Source organism: Bison bison, unplaced genomic scaffold (genome assembly GCF_000754665.1).
Source record: "Bison bison bison isolate TAMUID 2011002044 unplaced genomic scaffold, Bison_UMD1.0 scf7180017864456, whole genome shotgun sequence".
Classification (NCBI taxonomy): Eukaryota; Metazoa; Chordata; class Mammalia; order Artiodactyla; family Bovidae; genus Bison; species Bison bison.
This window is the reverse complement of record NW_011495018.1, coordinates 11,882,005-11,905,179: the sequence shown is the minus strand read 5'-3', so window position 1 is coordinate 11,905,179 and position 23,175 is coordinate 11,882,005. Positions and strand designations below refer to the sequence as shown.

General features: G+C 54.0%; 1 protein-coding gene across 1 annotated transcript in view; it reads left to right on the top strand.

Annotated features, from left to right (window-relative positions):
* The window catches only part of GRK5 (G protein-coupled receptor kinase 5), a 227,361-nt gene extending 204,262 nt beyond the window's left edge, over window positions 1-23,099 (top strand). Inside the window, exons 6-13 of the mRNA XM_010859262.1 lie at window positions 1,281-1,373; window positions 7,826-7,889; window positions 8,840-8,980; window positions 10,626-10,816; window positions 13,305-13,342; window positions 15,265-15,354; window positions 17,884-18,092; window positions 22,301-23,099. Coding sequence (XP_010857564.1) covers window positions 1,281-1,373; window positions 7,826-7,889; window positions 8,840-8,980; window positions 10,626-10,816; window positions 13,305-13,342; window positions 15,265-15,354; window positions 17,884-18,092; window positions 22,301-22,510 — 1,036 coding nt within the window. The 3' untranslated portion in view covers window positions 22,511-23,099. The remainder of the gene's footprint in view (window positions 1-1,280; window positions 1,374-7,825; window positions 7,890-8,839; window positions 8,981-10,625; window positions 10,817-13,304; window positions 13,343-15,264; window positions 15,355-17,883; window positions 18,093-22,300) is intronic.
* The last annotated feature ends 76 nt before the right edge of the window (window positions 23,100-23,175 follow it).

Below are 23,175 nucleotides of genomic sequence, written 5' to 3'. Positions count from 1 at the left end.
GGCTGCCCCCGGCCACACCCCACCAGCTCATCACAGGCTGCAGTGCGACGTGAGGCACGTCAGTGGGCGTGGTGCCCGCCGAGCATCAGTTAGGCTCCATCATCTCGCACGGATGTGCCGCAAAGCTACATGTAGGCACTGGGCTCACACCCGTTCCTGTGCCCACACGCGCCCTCCCCGTGAGCTGACAGGCAGGGGCACAAACTTACCCACCAAGATCACAGCAGGTGTGGGTGCACCCTCGTTCAGAGCTTGCAGCCCAGACATTAATTGGGCACCTGCTGTGTGCATGTCACTCAAGGGACACCTTGAGAGCAAGAGTGCAGACCTGCTTTAACGGCTCAGTGCCGGCGCTCCATGCACTGTGGGAAGAACTGGGGTGTTCCGGGGAGGGTCAGCTTGAGGCCCAGCCCTGTGGCAGGTGCTGAGGAGAGACCACTGTGGGCAGAATCCGGGCTTGCAGGTGGCCGAGGGTCAGCCCTGACAGCGGGTGGGGGTCCCTGGGCTGCCCCCCTGCCCTTGAGGGAGTGGCCATCCTGGCCCCCCACGCTGGCCCCTGTTCTCAGTCTGGCAGGACACAGTCTCCAAGGTTCTCTCACTCTGAGTGTCCCCCACTTCCCCAGGTCCCAAGCGCCTGGGTTTGACTGGTCAGTGTGGCCACTTTTTAAAGGGAACCAAGCCCGGCCCTGCCTGCAGCCAAGTTCAGAACCCTCCAGGGCCTGGCCTGGGACCTGGCCCACAGCAGGTGCCCAGTAAATTCTACTGCATGGGGCTTCACTGGTCCTGACCAAATCCAGAGCCCATGCCCCTCGGCCTCTTGCCAAGACACCCTCTGCCTCAAACTCCCAATCCCTCCCTTGTGCATAGTTAAACAGTGCTGGGTTCTCATTTCAGCTCCTGTCCCTTCTTCAGAGAGATCTCCTGGACCCCTCAGGGGCCTCACTTCCTGCTAACTCATGATAATGTGCCCCTGGGGTCATTTATTTATTCATGGTCTGTCCCCCTCACAATGCCAAGGCATTGTGTCCCGGAGCCCAAGCGGTGCCCAAGGCAAGTACTGACTACACGTCTGCGGGTCAGTCAGTCAGCCTCAGACAAGCTTTGTAGAGTGGCCGGGGCCTGGCTCCCCTCCCGCTGTGTCTGTTGGAGGCCCCTGTGTGTCTGCATTTCCAGACTCTGGAGGTGGAGGAGGCTGGGCAGTGACTTGCTGCTATGGCCCTGCCCACCTGCAGCAGAGTCAGGATGGTGAAGCGTTCATCCATTTGTCCCCTCCGAGCTAGGTCTGTCCACGACTACCTGAGGGGAGAACCCTTCCACGAGTACCTGGACAGCATGTATTTTGATCGCTTTCTCCAGTGGAAGTGGTTGGAAAGGTGAGTGCTTCCGGGGTGGCACACCTCACACACGAGTGTGTACAAGTGTGTGTGTCGGTGGGGCGGGGATATGAGTTTTTCCCTTGACAAGTTATATAGAAATCAGTTACTTCCCTTGGGTCCATGGCTCAAATAAAATGAACCGTTCTCTTCCTATTCATTTCCTGAGTATTCTAGAAATGCTCTATGCTTATTATTGTGCACACAACACACACACACTCATTCACACATATACTCAGCGTTCTGTGCTTATTTTTTTGGTTCACTGTCTTTGGGAAATCTTGCTCTGCCAACCTAAAGGGCTGCCATATTCTTACACTGGGACTTCCCAGGTGGCACTAGAGGTAAGAACCCTCCTGCCAATGCAGAAGACCTAAGAGACTCAGGTTCGATCCCTGGGTTGGGAAGATCCCCTGGAGGAGGGCACGGCAACCCCCTCCAGTATTCTTGCCTGGAGAATCCCATGGACACAGGAGCCTGGGGGGCTACAGTCCATGCGGTCGCATGGAGTCAGAGGCGACTTAGCATGCGTCCACATAGTCTTCCATAGATGTGCACATTTCTCATGTAACCCACCCCCTATTGATGGACGTTGGAGATTGATCTCAATTTTGTGTGCAACCTTCCCTAAATAGTGAATAACTTTGTATATTAATCTTTTTTTTAAATTAATTTATTTATTTGGCTGTGCTGGGTTTTAATTGCAGCCCTCAGGATCTTCAGTTGCAGCTTGTGGGATCTAGTTCACTGAGCAGGGAGCAAACCTGGGCCCCCTGCACTGGGAGCTCAGAGTCTTAGCCACTGGACCACCAGCGAAGGCCCCGGCCATACATCTTTATGTACTTTCAGAGATACATCATAGATATTCCTAGCAGAGGAACTCCAGGGGCAGGGTTTTCAGCTGTGAGGGGCAGCTAGATCTCCCTCCCCAGCTGCTGCCCACTTCCTAGTCCTGCCCGTGCCCCGGGTGTCTGCTTGGCCTCAGCTTCAGCCACACTGTTCTTGGCCTGTGAGAGCCGGTTTCCTTCTTGTTTACCTTTCATCTCTAATCGTGGGTGAGACCGAGCATCTTTTCACGTCTTTTATTTGCCACCTTATGCTTTTGAACTGTGGTGTTGGAGAAGACTCTTGAGAGTCCCTTGGACAGCAAGGAGATCCAACCAGTCCATCCTAAAGGAAATCAGTCCTGAATATTTATTGGAAGGACTGGTGCTGAAGCTGAAACTCTAATACTTTGGCCACTTGATGTGAAGAACTGACTCATTGGGAAAGACACTGATGCTGGGAAAGATTGAGGGCGGGAGGAGAGGGGACAACAGATGATGAGATGGTTGGATGGCATCAGGCATCACTGACTCGATGGACATGAGTTTGAGCAAGCTCCAGGTGTTGGTGATGGACAGGGGAGCCTGGCATGCTGAGGACACAACTGAGCTGAATTGATTCTCTTCAAAGAGCTCCTGCACACACAGCAGTCACTTGGTCAGGCAGAGGTGGCCTCTGTGTGACTGATGAGAAAGGAGAGGCCATGAGTATGTGGCTTGCTAGATCACCCAAGAGGGTGTAATGCAGCCAAGGGGGAACCCCGGCCCAGGACCCCCGAGTGGTGCTCTGCCCACTACAGCACCCCAGGATTTGCAGGTTAGGGCAATGTTTGCATTAAAGACATACTGTGGGGACTTCCCTGGTGGTCCAGTGGTTAAGACTCTGCCTTCCAACACAGGGAATGTGGGTTTGAAACCTGATCAGAGAACTGAGATCCCACATGCCACAGGGTGTGGCCAAAAATAAAAAACAATTAAATAAACCCAACATTGTAAATCAACTGTTAGTTTGCTAAGTCATGTCCTGCTCTTTGCAACCCCATGACTGTAGTGCGCCAGGCCCCCCGTCCATGGGATTCTCCAGGCAAGAATACTGGAGTGGGCTGCCATTCGCTTCTCCAGGGAATCTTCCCCACCCATGGATCGAACTCGGGTCTCCTGCATTGCAGGCAATTTCTCTACCGTCTGAGCTACCAGGGAAGCAAATAAATAAAAAATAAAGCCATACGGGGTGAGCTGGTAGGCAAGGATGGGAGCTCCCCCTCCCACCACCAGGGTTCCTGTGCCGGAGGTCTGGTGCTCGTTGCCGTATGTATACTCTGTGGTCAGAAAGCCAGGAGAAAGCAGGTCAGAAAGCCTCCTGCTCCTGCACGTGTTTTGGATCCGTGCTGAGTCCCCTGCAGACGCCTAGGACGCACACCTGGGGGACACGAACCTCCGAAAAGCTGCACTCGCTGCCCTCCCGGCCCTCTTCAGGGAGATCTGAGGATACACCCGCCCTACGTCCTGGGGGACGTTTGTCTCCACCCTGACCGATGGGGTGACAGAGGAGCAATGGACGGGCATCTCTGTTGGCATGTGGCCTGCCTCTGGCCACCTTGCCCGTGCACGTCATGGCTCCAGGACCCACGCGAGGGCCACCAAGAGCCCACAGCCTGATCTGAGTCCGAGCTCAGCCTCCTCCTGGGGAGCCAGGGGAGGGCCGCTCCCCTTTCCACCCCTCGGCCTCCTCACCTGTGACGTGGGGATGATAGCAGTGCCTGCCTTGTGGGCGTGGTGAGAATGCGATGAGAGCACAGCACACAGCTCAACAAAGCCGGCCTCCTTGGGAGGTGAACGGCTGAATGTCATCGTCGTCATGCATCATCACTGAGCACTTTGGCTCCGCCATCACCACACCTGTCTAACGTTTTGGAGGCAGCAGCTGACCCTTGCGGGGCGCAGTCTGGTGGGGAGGTATTCATCTTGCCCCACCTTGCTCCACAGTTTGGAGCCCTGGGCTGTATCACATAACCCCGAACTGTGCCCACCTTCCTGGGGTGGTGGCGTGGGCTCAGGACACCAAACCTAGTCTCCGAAACAGACTGTTTGGACCCCAGTTCCAACTGTCCCGCTTACCAGCTGAGACCGTGGGCATCTCATTTCACCTCTCAAAGCCTAAGCATGCCCAACTGCCAAATGACTGCAGATTCTCGGGATTACCTGTGTCCGTGAACAAGCTGCTTCGAGCAATGGGGGCTGTTACCATAGAGACCCTCAGAAGGCACCACGTCCTTTATCCTTAGAGTGCTAATGATGACATCTGACACTAAGAGGCTTACAGAGAACCTTTGGAGATATATATAGATACAGATACCTTTTCAGTATCTCCATTTTACTGAAGATGCAAGGCTCGGAGAGGTTGGTGGGTTAGCCCCGGGTCACACAGCAATGCCTGGCAAGGCTGGAAGCTGAAGCCCAGGTCCCTGGCTCAAGTCCTTCAGCCTTAGTTTATCCAGCATCCTGTTCCAAAGGAAGCCTTTAGCTGTGGCCCCTGGCTTTCACTTTACTTGTCAGGACCAAACACATGAAATAGAGAAATGGACTTTTAAAATCGGTGTGTCGACCTCAAAAGAGTTATGCCCTTTTGAGGCCATGAAGCCGTTGAAGCCAGCAAAGCAGGACCCTGGCCTAGAAATGCCCTGAATGATTGACAGCAGCCCCGCTCCCCGCCGCCTTTTTTCTTGCTAACAAGATCATGGCCTGTTGGTGCTGTGCTGTTGAAATATTAAAGGGATTTTTTTCCCTCCCAAGGTTAACCAAGAAATTCCTCGGAAATTGTATTACACTCATTTCCCCCAGCAGAGGAGCTCTGTGGTAATGTCGGCCGACTGTTTGTTCTCCATGTATCGTAAACTGTTGGCCCGGACGCCTTCATGTGGTTTCGAGGGCAGCTGGAGGAAACGCTTCCCAGGGCCGCATGTTGGATGCAGGCGCATGGCGGGCTTGCTCCAGGCCAGGCCGCTCGTGTGTAAGATGCAGAGCAAGGGGGAGTCCAGCAGAGGGGCAGCCTGGACCCTGCTTCCTAAAGAAACACTAGGAAGAGGCAGTGAATCACACACATGAATTCTAGACAGGCCAGGGAGCGTCCAGGAGAACAGCGCCTAAGAGAATAGCATGGTGCCGAAGCTGTGATTCCCACTGAAACCCAAATCCTCTTCAGGACCCAGCAGTGAGAAGCGTTTCCATGGGAGTTTCATTCAGGAGCCACTGGGTGACTGGAGATTGGTCTTTCTCGAGCTGACCCAGTTCTTTGGCCCATTCCAATCCCATACCAATCCCTACGCTGCGGAAGAAACTTGGGGTGGAATTTGGGGATGCTCAAAGATAGTCCTTGAGAGTCAAGAGCCAATTTTAACATCGTAAAAGCTGCTTCTTCTTACCCATTAATCGATTGATGGCTTTTTAGGTTGTTTCCATCTCTTGACTATTGTGGGTAATGCTGCAATGACCGTGAGAGTAGAATAGGATCGTGTTTCTACAATGGAGTATTACTCAGCCTTAAAAAAAAAAAAAAAAAGAAGGGAGTCCTGACATTTATGACAACATGGACGGACCTGGAGGACATTATGCTAAGTGAAATAAACCAGACACAGAAAAACAAGTACTACGTGATCTCACTTATATGTGGAATCCACATAGACTCATAGAAGCAGAGAGTAGAGTGGTGGTCACCAGGGGCAGGGAGGGGATGGGAGAAATGGGAGATGTTGGCCCAGGGTACAAGGTTGAAGTTACGCAAGATGAGTCAGTTCTAAGGATCTCACATACAACAAGGGGACAAGAGTTAACAGTGCTGTATCATTTACTGAAAATTTGCTAAGAGGGTAGATCTTAAGTGTCCTTGGAAGAAAGGAAGGAAAGAAGGGAGGGAGGGGGGAGTGTTAATTTGGGGAGGTGATAGGATGTTAATTAGCTTGCCTGGATGATGATTTCACAATGTATCAGATCAGATCAGTCGCTCAGTCGTGTCCGACTTTTTGCGACCCCATGAATCACAGCACGCCAGGCCTCCCTGTCCCTCACCAACTCCTGGAGTTCACTCAGACTCACGTCCATCGAGTCAGTGATGCCATCCAGCCATCTCATCCTCTGTCGTCTGCTTCTCCTCCTGCCCCAATCCCTCCCAGCATCAGAGTCTTTTCCAATGAGTCACAATGTATACCTATATCCAAACATCAGGTTGTACTCTTTGTCAATTACACCTCATTAAAGCCAATAAGAGAGAGGGGGAAAAACCTGACTTTTCTTAGCCAAATAGGCCAGCAATGAAAAAACACACGCTATCTACAAGGTGGAGTCCTTTGCTGCAACTAAGTGGCCATTTCTTTGTTTACTCCATGAGCCCCACCTTTGCCCCATGATCGGAGGCTCGTCTCATTAGACATTATAAATGGTTTTGGCTAGTTAAAATGGGGAATCGAGAGACATAAGGTGATTAGTCATAAATATCAGTGGTGCTAGTGGTAAAGATGGAGAAGGCAATGGCACCCCACTCCAGTCCTCTTGCCTGGAAAATCCCATGGATGGAGGAGCCTGGTGGGCTGCAGTCCATGGGGTCGCTAAGAGTCGGACACAACTGAGCGACTTCACTTTCACTTTTCACTTTCATGCCCTGGAGAAGGAAATGGCAACCCACTCCAGTGTTCTTGCCTGGAGAATCCCAGGGATGGGGGAGCCTGGTGGGCTGCCGTCTATGGGGTCACACAGAGTCGGACACGACTGAAGCGACTTAGCAGTAGCAGCAGCAGTGGTAAAGAACCCACCTGCCAAAGAAGGAGACATAAGAGATGCAGGTTCAACCCCAGGGTCGGGAAGATCCCCTGGAGAAGGGAATGACAACCCATTTCAGTGTTCTTGCCTGGGAAATCCCATGGACAGGGGAGCCTACCCAGGGTGCAGTCCATAGGGTCGCAAAGAGTCGAACACAACTGAAGTGACAGAGCACGCACGCACACACACACACACACACGCACACACACCTTTTGGCAGACAGGATCTTCTCCTGTCCTGATGTTCAGGGGAGTCCAATGCCCTCGGTCCTTAGAGAGTAACCAGACTGGTCGTGGGGATCAGCAGCCTCTCTGTTCCCAGGAGGCCTGTCTTCCCAGGGCACGTCTGCAGGAAGGAACAGCTCGGGCGCCTGGGGACAGGAGGCGCAAGCTGTTCCGCCAGGCAGGTGTGGACGCAGGGCTGCGGTTTCCTTCCTGGCCTCCATGGGACACCGAGCCTGACTCCTGGCCCTCTCTCTTCTCCCTGCACTGAGGACACAGCTTCCTTCTGAGTGCAGCCGCAGAATTTGCATTTGGGAGAGAGAGGGGAACCACAGGGAAAGTGCAGTGAAGCAGCCTCTGCTCACGTTTTTCAAGCCTCCTGCTCTTTCCTTCCAGTCCAGGGCCGAGGGCGCCCAGCCCCTGAGCCAGTGCTTGAGGGTCGCGTCTGCAGCGGTGGTTCCTGAGGGTCCCCAGGGCAGGGTTTGGAGGTGTGTGTCTTGCCCCGCTCAGCTCCTCTCAATGCTGCCCTTGTCTGTTTCTTAATTCTGCATCTTAATGCTATGAGACCCATGCTGGATTTTTGCTTTTCTTCCAGGCAACCGGTAACCAAAAACACTTTCAGGCAGTACCGAGTACTAGGAAAAGGGGGCTTTGGGGAGGTGAGTGAACATCCACATATTCATGAAAAGTTTCTGGACTCTTGTCACCTTTACTGTCCCTTCCGGATTGGCCTGAAAAGTGTCCAAAGCAGGGCTTCTGAGCAAATGGCTGGGTCACGCGCCCCCTGGTGGAGAAGGCGGGTGAGGCTGGGGCCTTGGGAAGGTCACTGGTGTCTGAGGAAGGGAAGGAGGATGGCTGGATGGAGATGCTGGAGCCAGCCTCAGGCAGGGTTCAAGTCTACAGAAGGAAATGTGTGTCCTTGATTGTGTTTGGAGGGTGAAGTGAGGACATGAGGGGCCTAAGTATGGCCCGGCCATGCTGTTAATATGCACTGTTATGCTTAACCTGATCTTCCCCAACCTTGTCATTCCCGTTTTAGAGATGAGGAAAACTGACGTTCAGAATGGTTAGGTAACCCAGGCAAGGTCACACAGCCGAATAAGGGCAGAACTAAGACCAGATCCAAATGCCCTGGGTCTCATTCATCCAAATCATACAGTCAGAGTTCCCAGGGGTCTCCCATGACTGCCCCCCTCCCCAAATAAGCCTCTCCTACCAGCAGCTGGTCCTTCAAAGTCCCCAGTTATTAGCAGCTGCATCTGGTTGGAAGCTTGGGACAGAGAAAATCTAGTTGCCCCTGAGACAGGAATGGTTCTTTCAGCCTTGGCCAGCCGTGTAAACTGGTACAGATGGCTGCTTCTCCACCTCCAAGGGCTTGGGTTCACCTGAGATAGCACCAAAGTCATCTGGACGGCAGGGCCCTGGGAGCAGTGGGTCCATGGCCAGGCCTTGCTCACTCCCGAGGCTGGTATACCCACAGGCCGGGGCACGGCCGGCTCTGGCCGCTGTGGTTCCCAGCCCTGGAGACACCGCATCCTGGCCTGGAGGAGCCTCAGAACGGCTTGGTCTCATGTGCCGTTTGCGCTTGTCTTCTCTTTTGCCCCCACAGGTCTGTGCCTGCCAGGTTCGGGCCACGGGTAAAATGTATGCCTGCAAACGCTTGGAGAAGAAGAGGATCAAAAAGAGGAAAGGGGAGTCCATGGCCCTGAATGAGAAGCAGATTCTGGAGAAGGTCAACAGTCGGTTTGTGGTGAGTGTCAGGGCCTGGGGGACAGCCCCACCTTCAGGTGACCGGAAGTGTAGCAGAGCCCCGCCTCAGGTGACCGGAAGTGTAGCAGAGCCCCCCTTCCAGGTGACCGGAAGTGTAGCAGAGCCCCCCTCCAGGTGACCGGAAGTGTAGCAGAGCCCCCCTCCAGGTGACCGGAAGTGCCCAACGCTCCATCCTTCTAAAGGCAGTTGGGACTGACTGTGTCCTGTCCCTGGAGTTGGCTGGCTCCCCTCTAGGTGTGAGCTTCTGTTAATACCTCCGTGGAAGAAAGGGGCCCAGCCAAGGAGCTTTGTTTACACAAACCCCTTAGGCTGGTTTCATCATAGGAGCCCGAAGCGTCAGGCCCATCTCGTTTATACGCGCCTGTTACTCCGTCCAGACGAGGCTCTCCTGCAGTAACAAACCAACCCCCAACTCAGAGTAGCTGGAAGCGGCAAAGGGCTCTCATCTGAAGTCCTGTCAGATGAGGCGTCCTTCTCCACCTTCCCGCAGACGGATGCCCCTCCACACCCGCTGGGGTAGTGGGGACCTGGAAGGGGACCTGTGTTTGGCCAGCTCTCAGCGTCTCCCCCACTTGTTATTATAAAACACAATATATATATGGGTAAAAAGTCAAACCTCACGGAAGGATGCCAAGTAAACATAGAAGCCTCCCTCTCTGAGTAACCACTGCAAACATGTTGGGCTTCCCTGGTGGCTCAGACGGTAAAAAGTCTGCCCACAATGCAGGAGATGTGGGTTCAATTCCTGGGTTCAGAAGATTCCCCCGGAGAAGGAAACGGCAGCCCATTCCACTATTCTTGCCTGGAGAATCCCATGGACAGAGGAGCCTGGCGGACTATATAGTCCACGGGGTTGCAAAAGGTCAGACATGACAGAGACTTTTCACTTCACTTGATACATATACAGGCTTTATTATTTTTAGCCAATGGGATCTTGCAACAAATCTTAGCCTGAAGCATTGCTCCCCTTAAATTGTAAATCTTCTATAACCTGACAGATAGCTGCACCTCTTTTTTAAAGCTGTGCACCATTCCTGTGTACAGAGAGGAGAGAGGCCGTGACCTGTGCAGCCACAAGTAGAAATCACGTCTGGTTTTGAAGGCACCACAACAGACAAGGCTGCCCCGGGTCCATTCATCCTTCAACATCCCTTTGGCGTATTTCTGTGGGGATGTCCAGGAGATGGATTCCTGGTGGAGGAATCACTCTGTCAGAGAACATGTGCATTTCCCCCAGTTACACCCCCACCAGTTGTGCCTGATGGCAAGCAGCACCATCCACCCAGGCTGCCTGCATTCCCCAGAACTGGTGGGTTTTGTAAGGGGATGCCCAAAGGGGACAGAAGTTCTAACCACCTGATGCACGCACATGCTTTTGTGACTTAAAAGCAACAGACACCGTCCTGTCGGGACCCATGAAAGGTGCCAGCTGCCCCTTCTGATTCTGCTTCCTTGCCTGGAACTGCCGAATTGGATGGAGGGGCAGCAATGGGGCTCAGGGGGTGGTGTGAAGCGGCTGCAGCTCCCCACGCTAGTCCTCCCACCCAGCTTCAAGGACCCCTGAGGAAGAGGAGCAGATGTGGGGGTCCCTGGAACCCCAGTGCATGGCTGTCTTGTGCTCCCAGGTCAACCTGGCCTACGCCTACGAGACCAAGGATGCCCTGTGTTTGGTCCTGACCATCATGAACGGCGGGGACCTGAAGTTCCACATTTACAACATGGGGAACCCCGGCTTCGAGGAGGAGCGCGCCCTGTTCTACGCGGCAGAGATCCTGTGTGGCCTGGAGGACCTCCACCGTGAGAACATTGTCTACAGGTGAGCGGGCAACCCCAGGTCCCCCATCTGAACCTGAGTGAGTGAGGCCAACCCTTCCATGCTCTGAATTGGTCACTCAGCCTTGCCCTCGAGTTGAGGCCGGGTCATCGCCCTTGAGTCAGACAGACTCCCACCCTGGAACCGAGAAAGGGAGGGGGATCGCTTGGTGGGGGCCAGGTGTTCCCTCAGAGTCGATGAGGTTGGGCCACTGGTCCCTTCCCACCCAGTACCCAGGAAGCTCAGTGAGTGGAGCCTGGTGGTCTGATCCAGAACCAACCCTTGCAGGACTTCTGTAGGATCCCCACTGAAGCAGGCATCAGAATGGACCCCGGTCTCTCCCACCCCAGGACCAGGTGTCCAGATTCTGTGACCAGTGGCCTTCAGACTCTTCTCGCAGGCTTCCTCCAAGAATTTTGAAAATCTCTGTGCCCTCCTATGTTCTAAGTAGACACCTAAAATAGTCCATCATATGTTAAAATAGTGGCTAGTATTACTGATGTTTTTAAACTGAACTCAAGTGACATCACATATCTAAAGATATCCAGTGGAATCTAATTGCTGTAGCAAATTGACCTCCACCATCATGTAACTAGAAAAAATGCATGAAAACTCTTTAATGGTAAGAAATTTTCTATCATTCTCTACTTCCTTCGGCCTCCAGAGACTGTTATTTTACTGTAATTTACTTTTTGCATAAAAGTCCATGATCAGCATTCCACTCTGAAATATATGGATGTAGATAAGATTTTTAAAAAATTCTCACTGACCATAAGGCTCTAAATGTTAAAGTAATTTCTTCTGTTGAATTGCCCTGATATTATGATGAGTAGGTCCCACTTCAAATTGGGACCCTGGAGGTTTCACCCTATGGATCTGGGCACCATAGCAATATGCAGGAGTAGGGAGGAACCTGCTTTTCTTCTGTCAGTTGGGAGAAGAGCTATTGAGAAAGGACAGGTGGGAGGGGAGATCCTGTAAGATGCCAGGACAAGGCACTATGATGCTAAGGATCTAGAAATGCATATTCTTGAAGTCCCAGCACATGGGTGACTCTCTCATCCCCCACCCACACTGGGCACACACACCCCAGTTTGAAGACTTTTGTCACAGGGCTGTTGGTTAAGAATATCTTGGGAGCCCAAGGTTTTGAAAATAAGGAGGAATGGTCTTGATGACATGCCCTCCCCCCGCCTCCCACATCTCCCAATTTATGCTTTTGTTTTGTTTTCATTCAAGTGAGAAGAGAGTCAGAAAAATTTCCCTAAGGGTTGAAAAAAGAATCCTCTACTTGATTGTTTTTCTCTTAAAAAAGAAAAAGAAAAAAAGGCATCCCTCCAAGTTCTAGCCTTTCTATTAATACTAGGGAGGAAGAGAACCACGGTGCCTCCCTGGCCCGACCCCTTGCTATAGCCTCTCTGTGGGTGTGGGTTCTGTGCCCACTAGCCAGCTGTCTTTCCAACCTGGTGGTCGGTGGTGGCCGATTAATTGAAATGAGGTCTCCTGCCCTTATTTGGAAGGGTTAGCACATCAAAAGCATGGAAATTAATAACAATGGCAACAAAAGTATGTTGTAATAAGTAACCACATACAGACCCCAATTATCACTCTGTGAGCTTGCATCACTGGATTGGGCACATGAACCTCTCCCCATGAGGACAGCTGCCCTCAGTTTAGTGAACAAAGCCAGTTGGTTGAGAACCAAATCCTCAGTCCAGATGCCATGTGTGGCATCCGCACAATGGCTTACCCGCATTACACACCCTGTCCTGTTGGTTATTCTTCAATTCACAGAGAAGAGCTTTTATTAATAAAACCAGACACTCTGCTGCCTCTCCCCCTTACAGTGGAAAGGTTCTCTTTCTCATGAGCATGACCATGTCTTGTAAAGAGAAGAGAGACCTTGGAGACAGGAGGTGGTGGCTGCGTCTACAGCTGCGCCTGGTGGCTATGCTTTCTCCCAGGCTGTGGCTCAGCTGGAGCTGGGGGAAGTGCCAGGCTTCCCGGGGGCCCCATCCCAAAGTGGGTCTTTGTCCTGGAGGTTACCATTCTCTCCCTTACTATTCTCTGACCCAATTCTACAGCTGCGGTTTTGTCCTCAATAACTTCTCTCCCTTCATTCCCAGGCCTGGCTCTTGCCTTCAGGGCATCCGGAGACCTCGAGGTCTTCCCATCCCTGGAGGAGGTCTGTCACCTCCCAGCCCCAGGGGTGCTCAGTGATGGACTAACCTTTGCCTAACTCCTTTTCAGCCGCCCTCCAGAGTCGAGAGGATACCTATGGCAGATAACAGCACTTGTTTTAAATTAATACCGGAGGGAGAGAAGTGAGCCCAAGATGGTCTTGACCCAGAGAGAGACCAGACCTCCTGAGCCCAGAGTTGGGGAGGGAATACTCAGGCCTGAGTAGCTCAAGGGGGTCCACGACAGATGCTGGTGTGCCCTTGCCACCCAGAACACTCACACTCACATGCTGGTGGTCTTTCCCTTTCAGAGATTTGAAACCTGAAAATATCCTGTTAGACGATTACGGTAAGTCAGGCAGCGGCCCCGGGGATCCTTTTCCTGCTCTGTAGCTGAGCTTCACAACCCAAAGGGAGCAGGAGGCTTCCAACAGAGACTCAAAGATGCTGACCCTGGGTCCAGGGGAGGGCAGAGGGCGTGGACAAAGCTCCTACTTGGCAAAGAAGGATGTGGCTCAGTGGGTGTGACTTGTGATTTTTCCCCTTAAGCAAATTGTTGCAGTGGAGGGTGGGGGACAGGAAGAGAAAGAGAGAACCAGCACTGAGTGAGGAGTGGAGGGTTCCAGAGACTGGGCAAACCTCTAACTCTCACACAACTTCCCTCATCCCATCTTTCTAGTCTGTGAAATGGAAACAGTGGGCCTTGCCCTGCCTTCTTCAGATGGTGGAGGCTGGTGCTGAGGTTCTGACAAGATACCTTGATAAGTTGTTTTACCAACTGTGCGTGCGTGCGTGCATGCTTAGTCGCTCAGTCTTGTCGACTTTGCGACCCCACGGTCTGTAGCCCACCAACCACCTCTGTCCGTGGGATTCTCCAGGCAAGAATACTGGAGTGGGCTGCCATTTCCTCCTCCAAGGGATCTTCCTGGCCCAGGGATTGAACTCGGGTCTCCTACATTGCAGCTGGACTCTTTACCATCTGAGCCACCAGGGAAGCCAGCTCTATGTTAGGTGTTCTTACTTATCTGTCATCATTGTTATTTTTGTATGTGTTTGTGCACACACACATGGATAACAAAGAGCCACCACAGGAGCCCCTCGCGACTATTTAGACTATCACACCTGGGAAAGGGTTGTCGCATCTTCAACTAAATTGCCCTGTCTTTACAGAGGGAGCAGGGCCAGCTGACCCTGTGCCCATTTTACAGATGATAAGATTGAGGCTCAGAGGAGCCTACTCTCCCCCCACAAATATCAGTGGGGAGTGGAGACCTGAAACTAGGTCTCCCTGCCAGCAAATCCCAGGCCAAGGGGAGGGAAGGGGAGGGAGAAGACCTGGAGAAGAGGTTTGAGTGTGATGCTGTCAGGCAGAGGGCTCAGGGCCCACTGCCCCTCTGTGTATGCACCCAGAGCCCCCAAGGGTTCTTGTTCCCTGCTGGTCTCAGAACCGTGCCTACCACCAATCTGTCACCCAATAGCTGGAATCTGCATGCTCTCTCCCCTCACACCATTCCTGCCTTCGTTGGGGGCCACTGAGCCAGCAGGCTCCACTCAGCTCCAGCCTCTTGGGGGGGCTCCCTGCTTTAGGCCTTGTTGAGAATCCAGGCTGTGGAGTGGGTCAGTGTTCCTTTCTGCAGGGTCAGATGAGGCCATGACCCTGCCGGGTTGGCCGCTGGAAGAGACAGTGCCAAGGTGCGCTCTCAGCACGGGTTTGTCTCTGCCTTTTGGGGGTCAGTTCTGGCCCAGGAGCCCCAATGCCACCTCCCAGTCTCTGCTGGTCTGGACGGCAGGTTCTCCAAAGGGAAACAAACAAACAACCCCAAAGACCAACAAGGCAGAACAGGGAGTTGCTTCCCAAGTTGCTTTGTGATTTTTCCCCTTAAGCAAATTGTTGCAAAATGTCCGGAGAATCTCACATTTTCCCATGAATCAATCCCAGAATCGAGCCAAGGCATCTTAAACTTTGTGATGTTAGCCTTACAAGAAGCCCCTTAGGGCATTTTATGAGGCTGTTCTGCCATCATCCAGCTGAATCCAGGGGTCCTGTTACATCTTTATGTTTTTCTCCCTAAAAGTAATAATTTACCCCTGACCTCTGACACCTGACTCTCGCGATGGTTCACAATCACCCTGCATGGCCAACTGGGTGCCACTGTTCTTGGTACAAATGAAAGGCGAGGGCCCCATGGCAAGTCTAGGGCCCTGCCCAGGGTGGATCAGATGTCTGCAAGACCACCCCAGGGACCCGCTGACTCTGCTGTCCCCCATCAGGCCACATTAGGATTTCGGACCTGGGCCTGGCCGTGAAGATCCCCGAGGGAGACCTGATCCGCGGCCGAGTGGGCACCGTTGGCTACATGGGTGAGTGTAGGCATGGCTCCTCCCTGAGCTGGGCCCTCGAAGCCACTGGCCTCTTTGCGCAACTTGCAGAAGTAGTCATGTGGGAGGCAGGAAGTTGTAGCCAGGGTCAGGGAAGTGTTGGGGCCCCAGGGTGTCTTGACTACACTGAGTTCTGCAGCCCCCACCCCCAGCCCCACTTGTGTCTCAAAGCCACACCCCTCCCAGGGCAGTTTCAGAGCTGACACACAGAGTTGCCTGGGGTGTGGGTGTAGTAGGGTCTGGTGAATTGGCAGACAGCCTTTCAGAGTGACCTCGAGAGCGGGGAGGTCACTAGGAAGGACCCAGAAAGGAGAGGAGCACACCACCTACTGTGTCACAGAGCCCGTTCCAAGGAGGGGCCAGCCGGGGCTCCTGCCCTGTGTCCCCTGAGCCTTCTCAGAGACCGCTGCCCTGGAGCTACACTGGTCCCCCGGGGTCTGCCTTCCAAATAGGGATATTCCCTGGGCATCTTCCCATACACCTCAAACACATCCACCCGCTCACCCCAGGAGACAGGGGCCTCGAGAAAGCTCCAAGGGATGGGGACACTCTTGTCCTCCTCTGGGCTCATGCCAGCAGCACACGCTCAGGGTTCTGGACTCTGGTGTCAGAGGGTCCTTTTCAGATTGCATGATACTGGGGGACCCATGGGGTATGTGTCTATGTGTATGTCGGAGGTATGTATACCTATGTGAATGCTGATGGATGGGCAGATGAATAGATGATTAATAGGTGATAGATAATTGATGGATGATGGATGACCGGGTTAATAAATGGACGGATAGATGATAGATGGATGGATGATGGATGGATAGATGATGGATAGATGGATGGGTGATGGATGGATAGATAGATGATAGATGGATGGGTGATTGATGGATGGATGGATGATGGGTGGATAGATGATAGATGGATGGATGATGGATGGATGGGTGATGAGTATATGGATGATGGGTGGATGGATGATGGATGGATGATGGATGGATAGATGATGGATGTGATGGATGGGTGATGGATGGATGATGGATGGATGATGGGTGGATGGGTGATGGACGGATGGATGATGGGTGGATAGATGATGGATGGATGGGGTGGATGAGTGATGGATGGATGATGGGTAGATAGATGATGGATAGATGGATGATGGATGGATGGATGATGGGTGGATAGATGATGGATAGATGATGGATGGATAGATGATGGATGGATGGATGATGGATAGATGGATGGGTGATGGATGGATGGATGGGTGGGTGGATGATGGATGGATGGATGATGGGTGGGTGGATGATGGATGGGTGGTATGGATGGGTGATAGATGGATAATGGATGGATAGATGATTGATGGATGGATGGATGATGGGTGGATAGATGATGGATGGGTGATGGATGGATGATGGATGGATGGATGATGGGTGGATAGATGATGGATGGATGGTATGGATGGGTGATCGATGGATAATGGATGGATAGATGATTGATGGATGGATGGATGGTGGGTAGATAGATGATGGATGGGTGATGGATGGATGGATGGATGATGGATAGATGGATGGGTGATGGATGGATGATGGATGGAGGGATGGATGATGGGTGGATGGATGGGTGATGGATGGATGATGGATGGATGGATGATGGATGGATGGATGATGGGTGGATGGATGGGTGATGGATGGATGGATGGATGGATGATGGGTGGATGGATGGGTGATGGATGGATGATGGATGGATGGATGGATGATGGGTGGATGGATGGGTGATGGATGGATGATGGATGGATGGATGGATGATGGGTGGATGGATGATGGGTGGAGGGATGGGTGATGGATGGATGGGTGATGGATGGATGGATAAATCCATGTGTGCACTCTGTGCCTGCTTGGGCATCTGTGTCATCTTCTCGTGCACAGTGTCCACACCCATGTGGATACATTTGCCTTCCTGGATGTATGCGGCCTGCCTATCTTCTCTTGCACTTCTCTGGTGAATCTATAATCCATTTAATCAAAGTGTTAGGGAAGTCGCAGTGAGACGCTGCTGGAATTCCAGATACATTTAAAATCATCTTTACTTTGGGTGGACACACTTTCATTCATTGAAACAAATATGTGTGCAACACCTACCGTATGCCAGGCATCCTACCTGTTATCAGGCACAGCAGGAAATGAGGCGGCTCGCAGTCTAGTAGGGGAGACGTCAAGGGAACGGGTTATTTCCATCCACCATGGTCAGGCTTCTGAAGCCACAGTCAGAGTCCTTTGGGAGCGCAGAGAAGAGCAACCAAGGCAGGATCCCAGGAAGAGGAGGTATTTCCAGTAGTTGGTGGGCAGGAGTCGGCAGTGGGAAGGGATCCCAGCCCTGAGCCCAAGGCCTCCTGCGAGCAGTACCATCACTCCTAGTTGCAGGACGTCCTGAGGCCCCATTAGCATCTCAGTCCTGGCCTCGTGTGCCTGGCTCTGACCCACCACCAGCTGTCCCTCACGTCCCCTGGATCTCCTGCTCTGCCCCCAGCTCCAGAGGTCCTGAACAACCAGAGGTATGGCCTGAGCCCCGACTACTGGGGTCTGGGCTGCCTCATCTACGAGATGATCGAGGGCCAGTCGCCCTTCCGCGGCCGCAAGGAGAAGGTGAAGCGGGAGGAGGTGGACCGCCGGGTGTTGGAGACAGAGGAGATGTACTCGCACAAGTTCTCCGACGAGGCCAAGTCCATCTGCAAAGTGGTGAGCTCCCAGTGAGCCAGGCATCGCCCTAGGGCCGGTGTCCGGTGCCAGCTCCCCTCCCAGCCCCGAGCCGAGAACAGCAAACAGGCAGATGGGAGCAGGGGCAGGGCATGCTAGCGTGTGGGCGATGAAGCCACAGGGACTGTGGACTGGGGTGTTTGACAGACACTTCCAAGAGGGAGCCTGGGATGGGGCAGGGTGGCTCTGTGACAAGGGAGAGGGGCTGCAGTGAGCAAGGAGAGGCTCCCTTATGTCCAGCTCTGGGGGGAGGTCAGCATGGGGGAGAAAGGGGATGCTCCCAGCTGGCCCCCAAGATACAAAGGCATCAGGACAGCCCCTACCCTTGACCTTCGGCCTCCTGTTCCATCCAGCTCTGGGTCCCTGGTGCTGCTCTGAGGCCAGGGGCTGCAGGTGGTGGGTGGTGATAGTTTCGGCCTTCGAACATCATTTACTCACGTTTTCCACCCACTACGTGGAGTGTTGGTCACACTTGCTGAGGTCCTGAGTGACAGCATCCATAGATAGAGAATTTGACCCGGCCCCAGGCAGGGCTCACTCAGGGTGGGACCTTTAGTCAGGCTGGTGGGCAGGGGCCAGACTGGGGGTCTGGAAGCCGGATAGAGGATGGGGTGGCAGGACCTCAAAAGTGAAGCTGGAGAGAGTCCACCCTTGGACTGAGGCCCTTCTGGGTTCCAGCGGGCCTGCTTCCTTCCCTGCCTGGCTCTCTGGCTCCCGAGTCCCACTTGTGCCCCCCAGGGCCCTCTTCCCTCTGGCTTCAGTACTGCTGTGCTGGGAGCTGCCCACTAATGCCAGCCGCCCTCTAACACCAGCCATGCGGGGACAGGAAGGGCCTGAGCGCCCAACACTTGGCACCTGCAAACCCCCAGGTCCCTTCCTCTGCTCTGCAACTAGAACAGCAAGACCGGGATCTGACCCTCAGGGTCTGAAATGTGAACATCAACAAACAGGCCGGAGTCCAGAGAAAGGCAGGCCTGGGAAACTGATGAAAAGTAGCAACGTTTCTGCTTCTAGAAAATTCGAGGCTGCACTGCTAGAGGCCCCAGAGCCATCTGGCCTAGCTCCCTCCCCCAGAAGGCTGCCCTCCTGGAGCTGGCCACCCGCTGCCTGACCACTTCCTCTCACCAGCCTCAGTCTGACGTCACAGAGGCACGGGGAGAAGGATCTGGCCTAGAGCTGCCATCTGACCCCTTCCAAAGAGGAGCCGTAGGTCTGTCATTTGCGTGTGTGAGAGACCGTGAGGGAGGCATGGCGTGTACACAGGCAAACACATGCCCGGACCACATGCTTGGGCCAGCCTGCAGCTGGGCAGCCTCCCAGGAAACAGGTAGTCACGACAGCCAGAGCTGGGATAGAGGGACAAGAGGAGCAAGACAGCAAGAGGCAGGTACATGGAAATGTGGGGTACCCTCGGGGATGGTTGAAAACAGGGGGGTCGAAAGGGGACCCAACAATACTTGGTTGATGTTGCAACTAGGTACCTATCTGCTGGGACCTAACTGGATGAGGGATGGAAGGTCAGTGCATCATCAAGTGGCCTGGGTCAGGGTCAGGAATTCAGAGAAGCAGTTCTTGAGACACCCTAAGAGCAACAGGGGACCCGCTGAGAGGACAGAGAGGCACAGAGGGCCCCCTGCCCACAGTCATCGGCTCAGGGGCGCTGCTGTTCCTCTGCTGCCCCCTGGTGGCCACTACAGGGAAGGAGGCAGCTGAGCCTGGGGCTCCAGGCAAACCTGGGCTTACAGGTGCAAATATCAAAACCAAGGTCCCCTCGTCTTTCTCAGCTAGAAGAACCTCTGGAGCCCTCTGGTCTCGCTCTGCCTCCTTGCAAATGACCCTGAGGCCTTGTAAGTCTGATCTTGGACTTCTTCCATGCCCGTAACCTCAACCCATCTGGTCAGGCTCGCCCTGTCACCACCAAGGGACACCAGGCTAAGGACATAGCAGGGCCTGATCGTAAGGAGACCACGGAGGCCCAGGGCAGCTCCAGCCCCCACTGCTGAGGAAGATTTTTATACAAACAGCAATAAAGTTAGTCCCCAGCCCCCATTCCATCTTGGCAGCCACAAGACCCCCTCCACTGCCCCTGTGGTCCAGAAGTGCATGCATCTCATTGTCCTGTCTCCTGGGTCCGGTCCCTAAGCCCAGACCTCAGCTCCCACCTTTATTAGGCCCCTGCTGAGTCCAGCACTGTTCTTTCCCCACTAGCCCTGTATCCGTCTCAGTCTCACCCATCCTTCCAGCCCATCGCTAGTCATCCTCCTCCAGGAAGCCCTCTCTGCCTGCCCCATCCACCTAAACTCACACCATCTCTCCCTCTTGCTTCTCCTGGTTTATACCTGATATAATATTTGTGAACTCTTGACCTGATGCCCAGGTTGCAAACAGGCAACATATAGGTGGGTGTTTATTTTAGCTGAACAGTGTTTTAGAAAAAAAGTGAAGAGTGGGTTAATTGCCAAGATTTTTAAATGGGGCAAAAGCACATAAAAACCGGGATTTTCTGGCTTCTTTTGAAAAAAGCAGAAGCCCCGGACACCTGCCAACATTCCTGCCTGGCAGGAGCTGAAGGACAGCCTGGCATGGCCCACGCAGCCCACCCCTCACCTTTTTCCCTCACTGTGTCATCTGTCTGGCCAGCCCCTGCAGCCTTTGGGCCCTGCAGCCTCTGCGATTTCTTGGAGACAAGCAAAGCCCCAGGAGAAGAGCAGGAGTGGCCCTGAGCCACCAGTCCATGGGGCCAAGCCTGCCTGGGGGGTCGGTAGACCGAGTGGGGCGATGTTGTGAGCGGCTGTCTCACAGCTTCGTCCCTTTGAGGCCGTGATCCGTTGCTCGCCCCACTGTCGCCTTTCACTCCTTAGTTTGGGGGGAGGACAGTCCCAGCAAGTCTCCTCTCCAGACTGTGGACGCCAGGAGGCCCCCTGCCTCTCAGAATGAGCATGTGCAGAGGCCACCAGGACTCTGGTAGAAGAAAGGGCTGGACTCCCTCCAAGGTGCGAGCTGCCCACTTAGATTTCTGTCTCAAAGCAGACACTTAGTAGATTCCAACTGTGTACATGGTGGAGTGCTCAGTGTGGCAGGGAGGAGAGAGAAGCACAGGCTTCCCCTGGGACTGGGGAGGGGGCTGATGCCCTGCAGTCATGTGGGGGCCCCGCCTCATCTTCAGCTGTGGCCCGCCCCTCCCCCTCCCTTCCCCTTCCTCCTCCCCCCTCCCCATCTTTCATTCATACCTTCCTCCAGTTTGGTCTGGTGGCATGACTGTTCCTGTAGCCCCTTCCTCTCCTAATAACCTTCCATCCTGCATTTTGTTTGTGATGAGGACCTTTCTCCACCCCCAACCATCCTTGGCTCCCCACTACCTCTGTATTAAAATCCTACCTCCAGACCTGGCCTCCAGGACCCTCCATCACTCTCCCCAGCTGGTCCCTTTCACTGTGACCCATCTCTCTCACTCCCATCCTTCCCTCAGACTCAAAGATGAGTGTTCTCCAAGCTTGCCCTGCTGACGCTGTCACAGGTCCCTCCAGTGCCTTCTCCCGGCCTGGAAAGCCTGTCTCAGACGCCCCCTCCCCAGACCACCTCCTGATCCCTCAGCTAACAGCCAGTTCTCATTTCCTTTGCCACTGTGGTGTCACATCTGCCTTGCCCTGATGGGTCCTCTTAACATGACTTTGCTGAGGCCAGACCCTCAGCATCCCGTCTCTCGGCGCCTCCTGGGTGCAAGTCTGCAATGTACTTACGAATCGCGTAAACGAATGAGAGAACCCACAGACCAGTCTTTGCCCTTGGTAGCTTACCTGGAGCAGAAGAGGGGATGCCAGTTCAGCACACACTAGTGGGTGCCAGGTACGCACCAGGCTCTGGACATGCAGTCGTGGGCAGAATCAGACAGGACTCCTGCTCTCCTGAGGGTTCCAGGCATCTGAGCATGCTGGGATCCTGGGACCACAAAGCGCATCGCGGTTCAGGAGAGCCTCCCAAATCAGGGTCGAGCGGTGTCTGATGGGAACCTGGGGTGGCCCAGGGCTGGTGGACGCGAGCGAAGGGATGTCTTGGCAGGGGATGGCTCGGGGATTCTTGTGTGGAAGGGAAGTGATCACAAGCTCTCCAAAGCCCCTCGCCCCTCGGGCCTCTGGGCAGGAGGAAAGGCCCCCCACCCGGCGTGTCCTCATGGGGCTCTCCTTTTGCAGCTGCTCACCAAAGATGCAAAGCAGAGGCTGGGCTGCCAGGAGGAAGGGGCCGCAGAGGTCAAGAGACACCCCTTCTTCAGGAACATGAATTTCAAGCGCTTAGAGGCTGGGATGTTGGATCCCCCCTTTGTTCCAGATGTGAGTAGCTCCCCAGCCTGGACTGAGCCTGTGCACTGGTTTATGACCTTCGACTTTGCTAAATGTCTGTGAGGGGCCCTGGACCAGGGGCTGAGACCCGTGGGCAGGGGGTGGCTCCCATCTGCCAGTAGCAGAGCATCGCCTGGTCTGAGGAGGTCTCTCTGCACCCACCCTAGCTTCATCACCTCTATGAAGTTTTCATTTCCAGATTCCCAGGCTCCTAGAGCCCTTGGGAGCCCTCCCCCACCGATCTTGAACTCCCAGAGGGCAGGGCCCGGGTTTGTCTCTGTGAGTCCCTGAACTGCAGCCCCAGAGCATGTTTGGCGGACAAGAGAGATGAAAGAGATCACCAGGGTTACAGCATCAGGTCCATAGCAGCACTGACGACAGCCTCCTGTCCTAGTGCCTCGATTGTCCCCATTTTGCAGGCGAGGAAACTAAGGCCTTCAGGGGTTATGTGACTTTCCCAAAGTACCTAAGCACCACAGCTGGGACCCCAGCCCAGGGCTGTGTGTGGCAGACGAGCCTGCATGGTGACCTACCGCTTCTGACTGGCCTCTGATGTGGGAAGGGCCAGAGTGGTCCTCCTGGGGACATGCCCCATCACAGCCTGTGTGGGTCAGTGATGGCAGGAAGGCGCCTTGAGTTCTCATCACCCCAACTGGGGGCCCCTTGGTCCCACTGAGCCAGGGCAGCCCAGGTTCCCAGGGCTGGGGGGAGCCCTGGGAGACCACCCC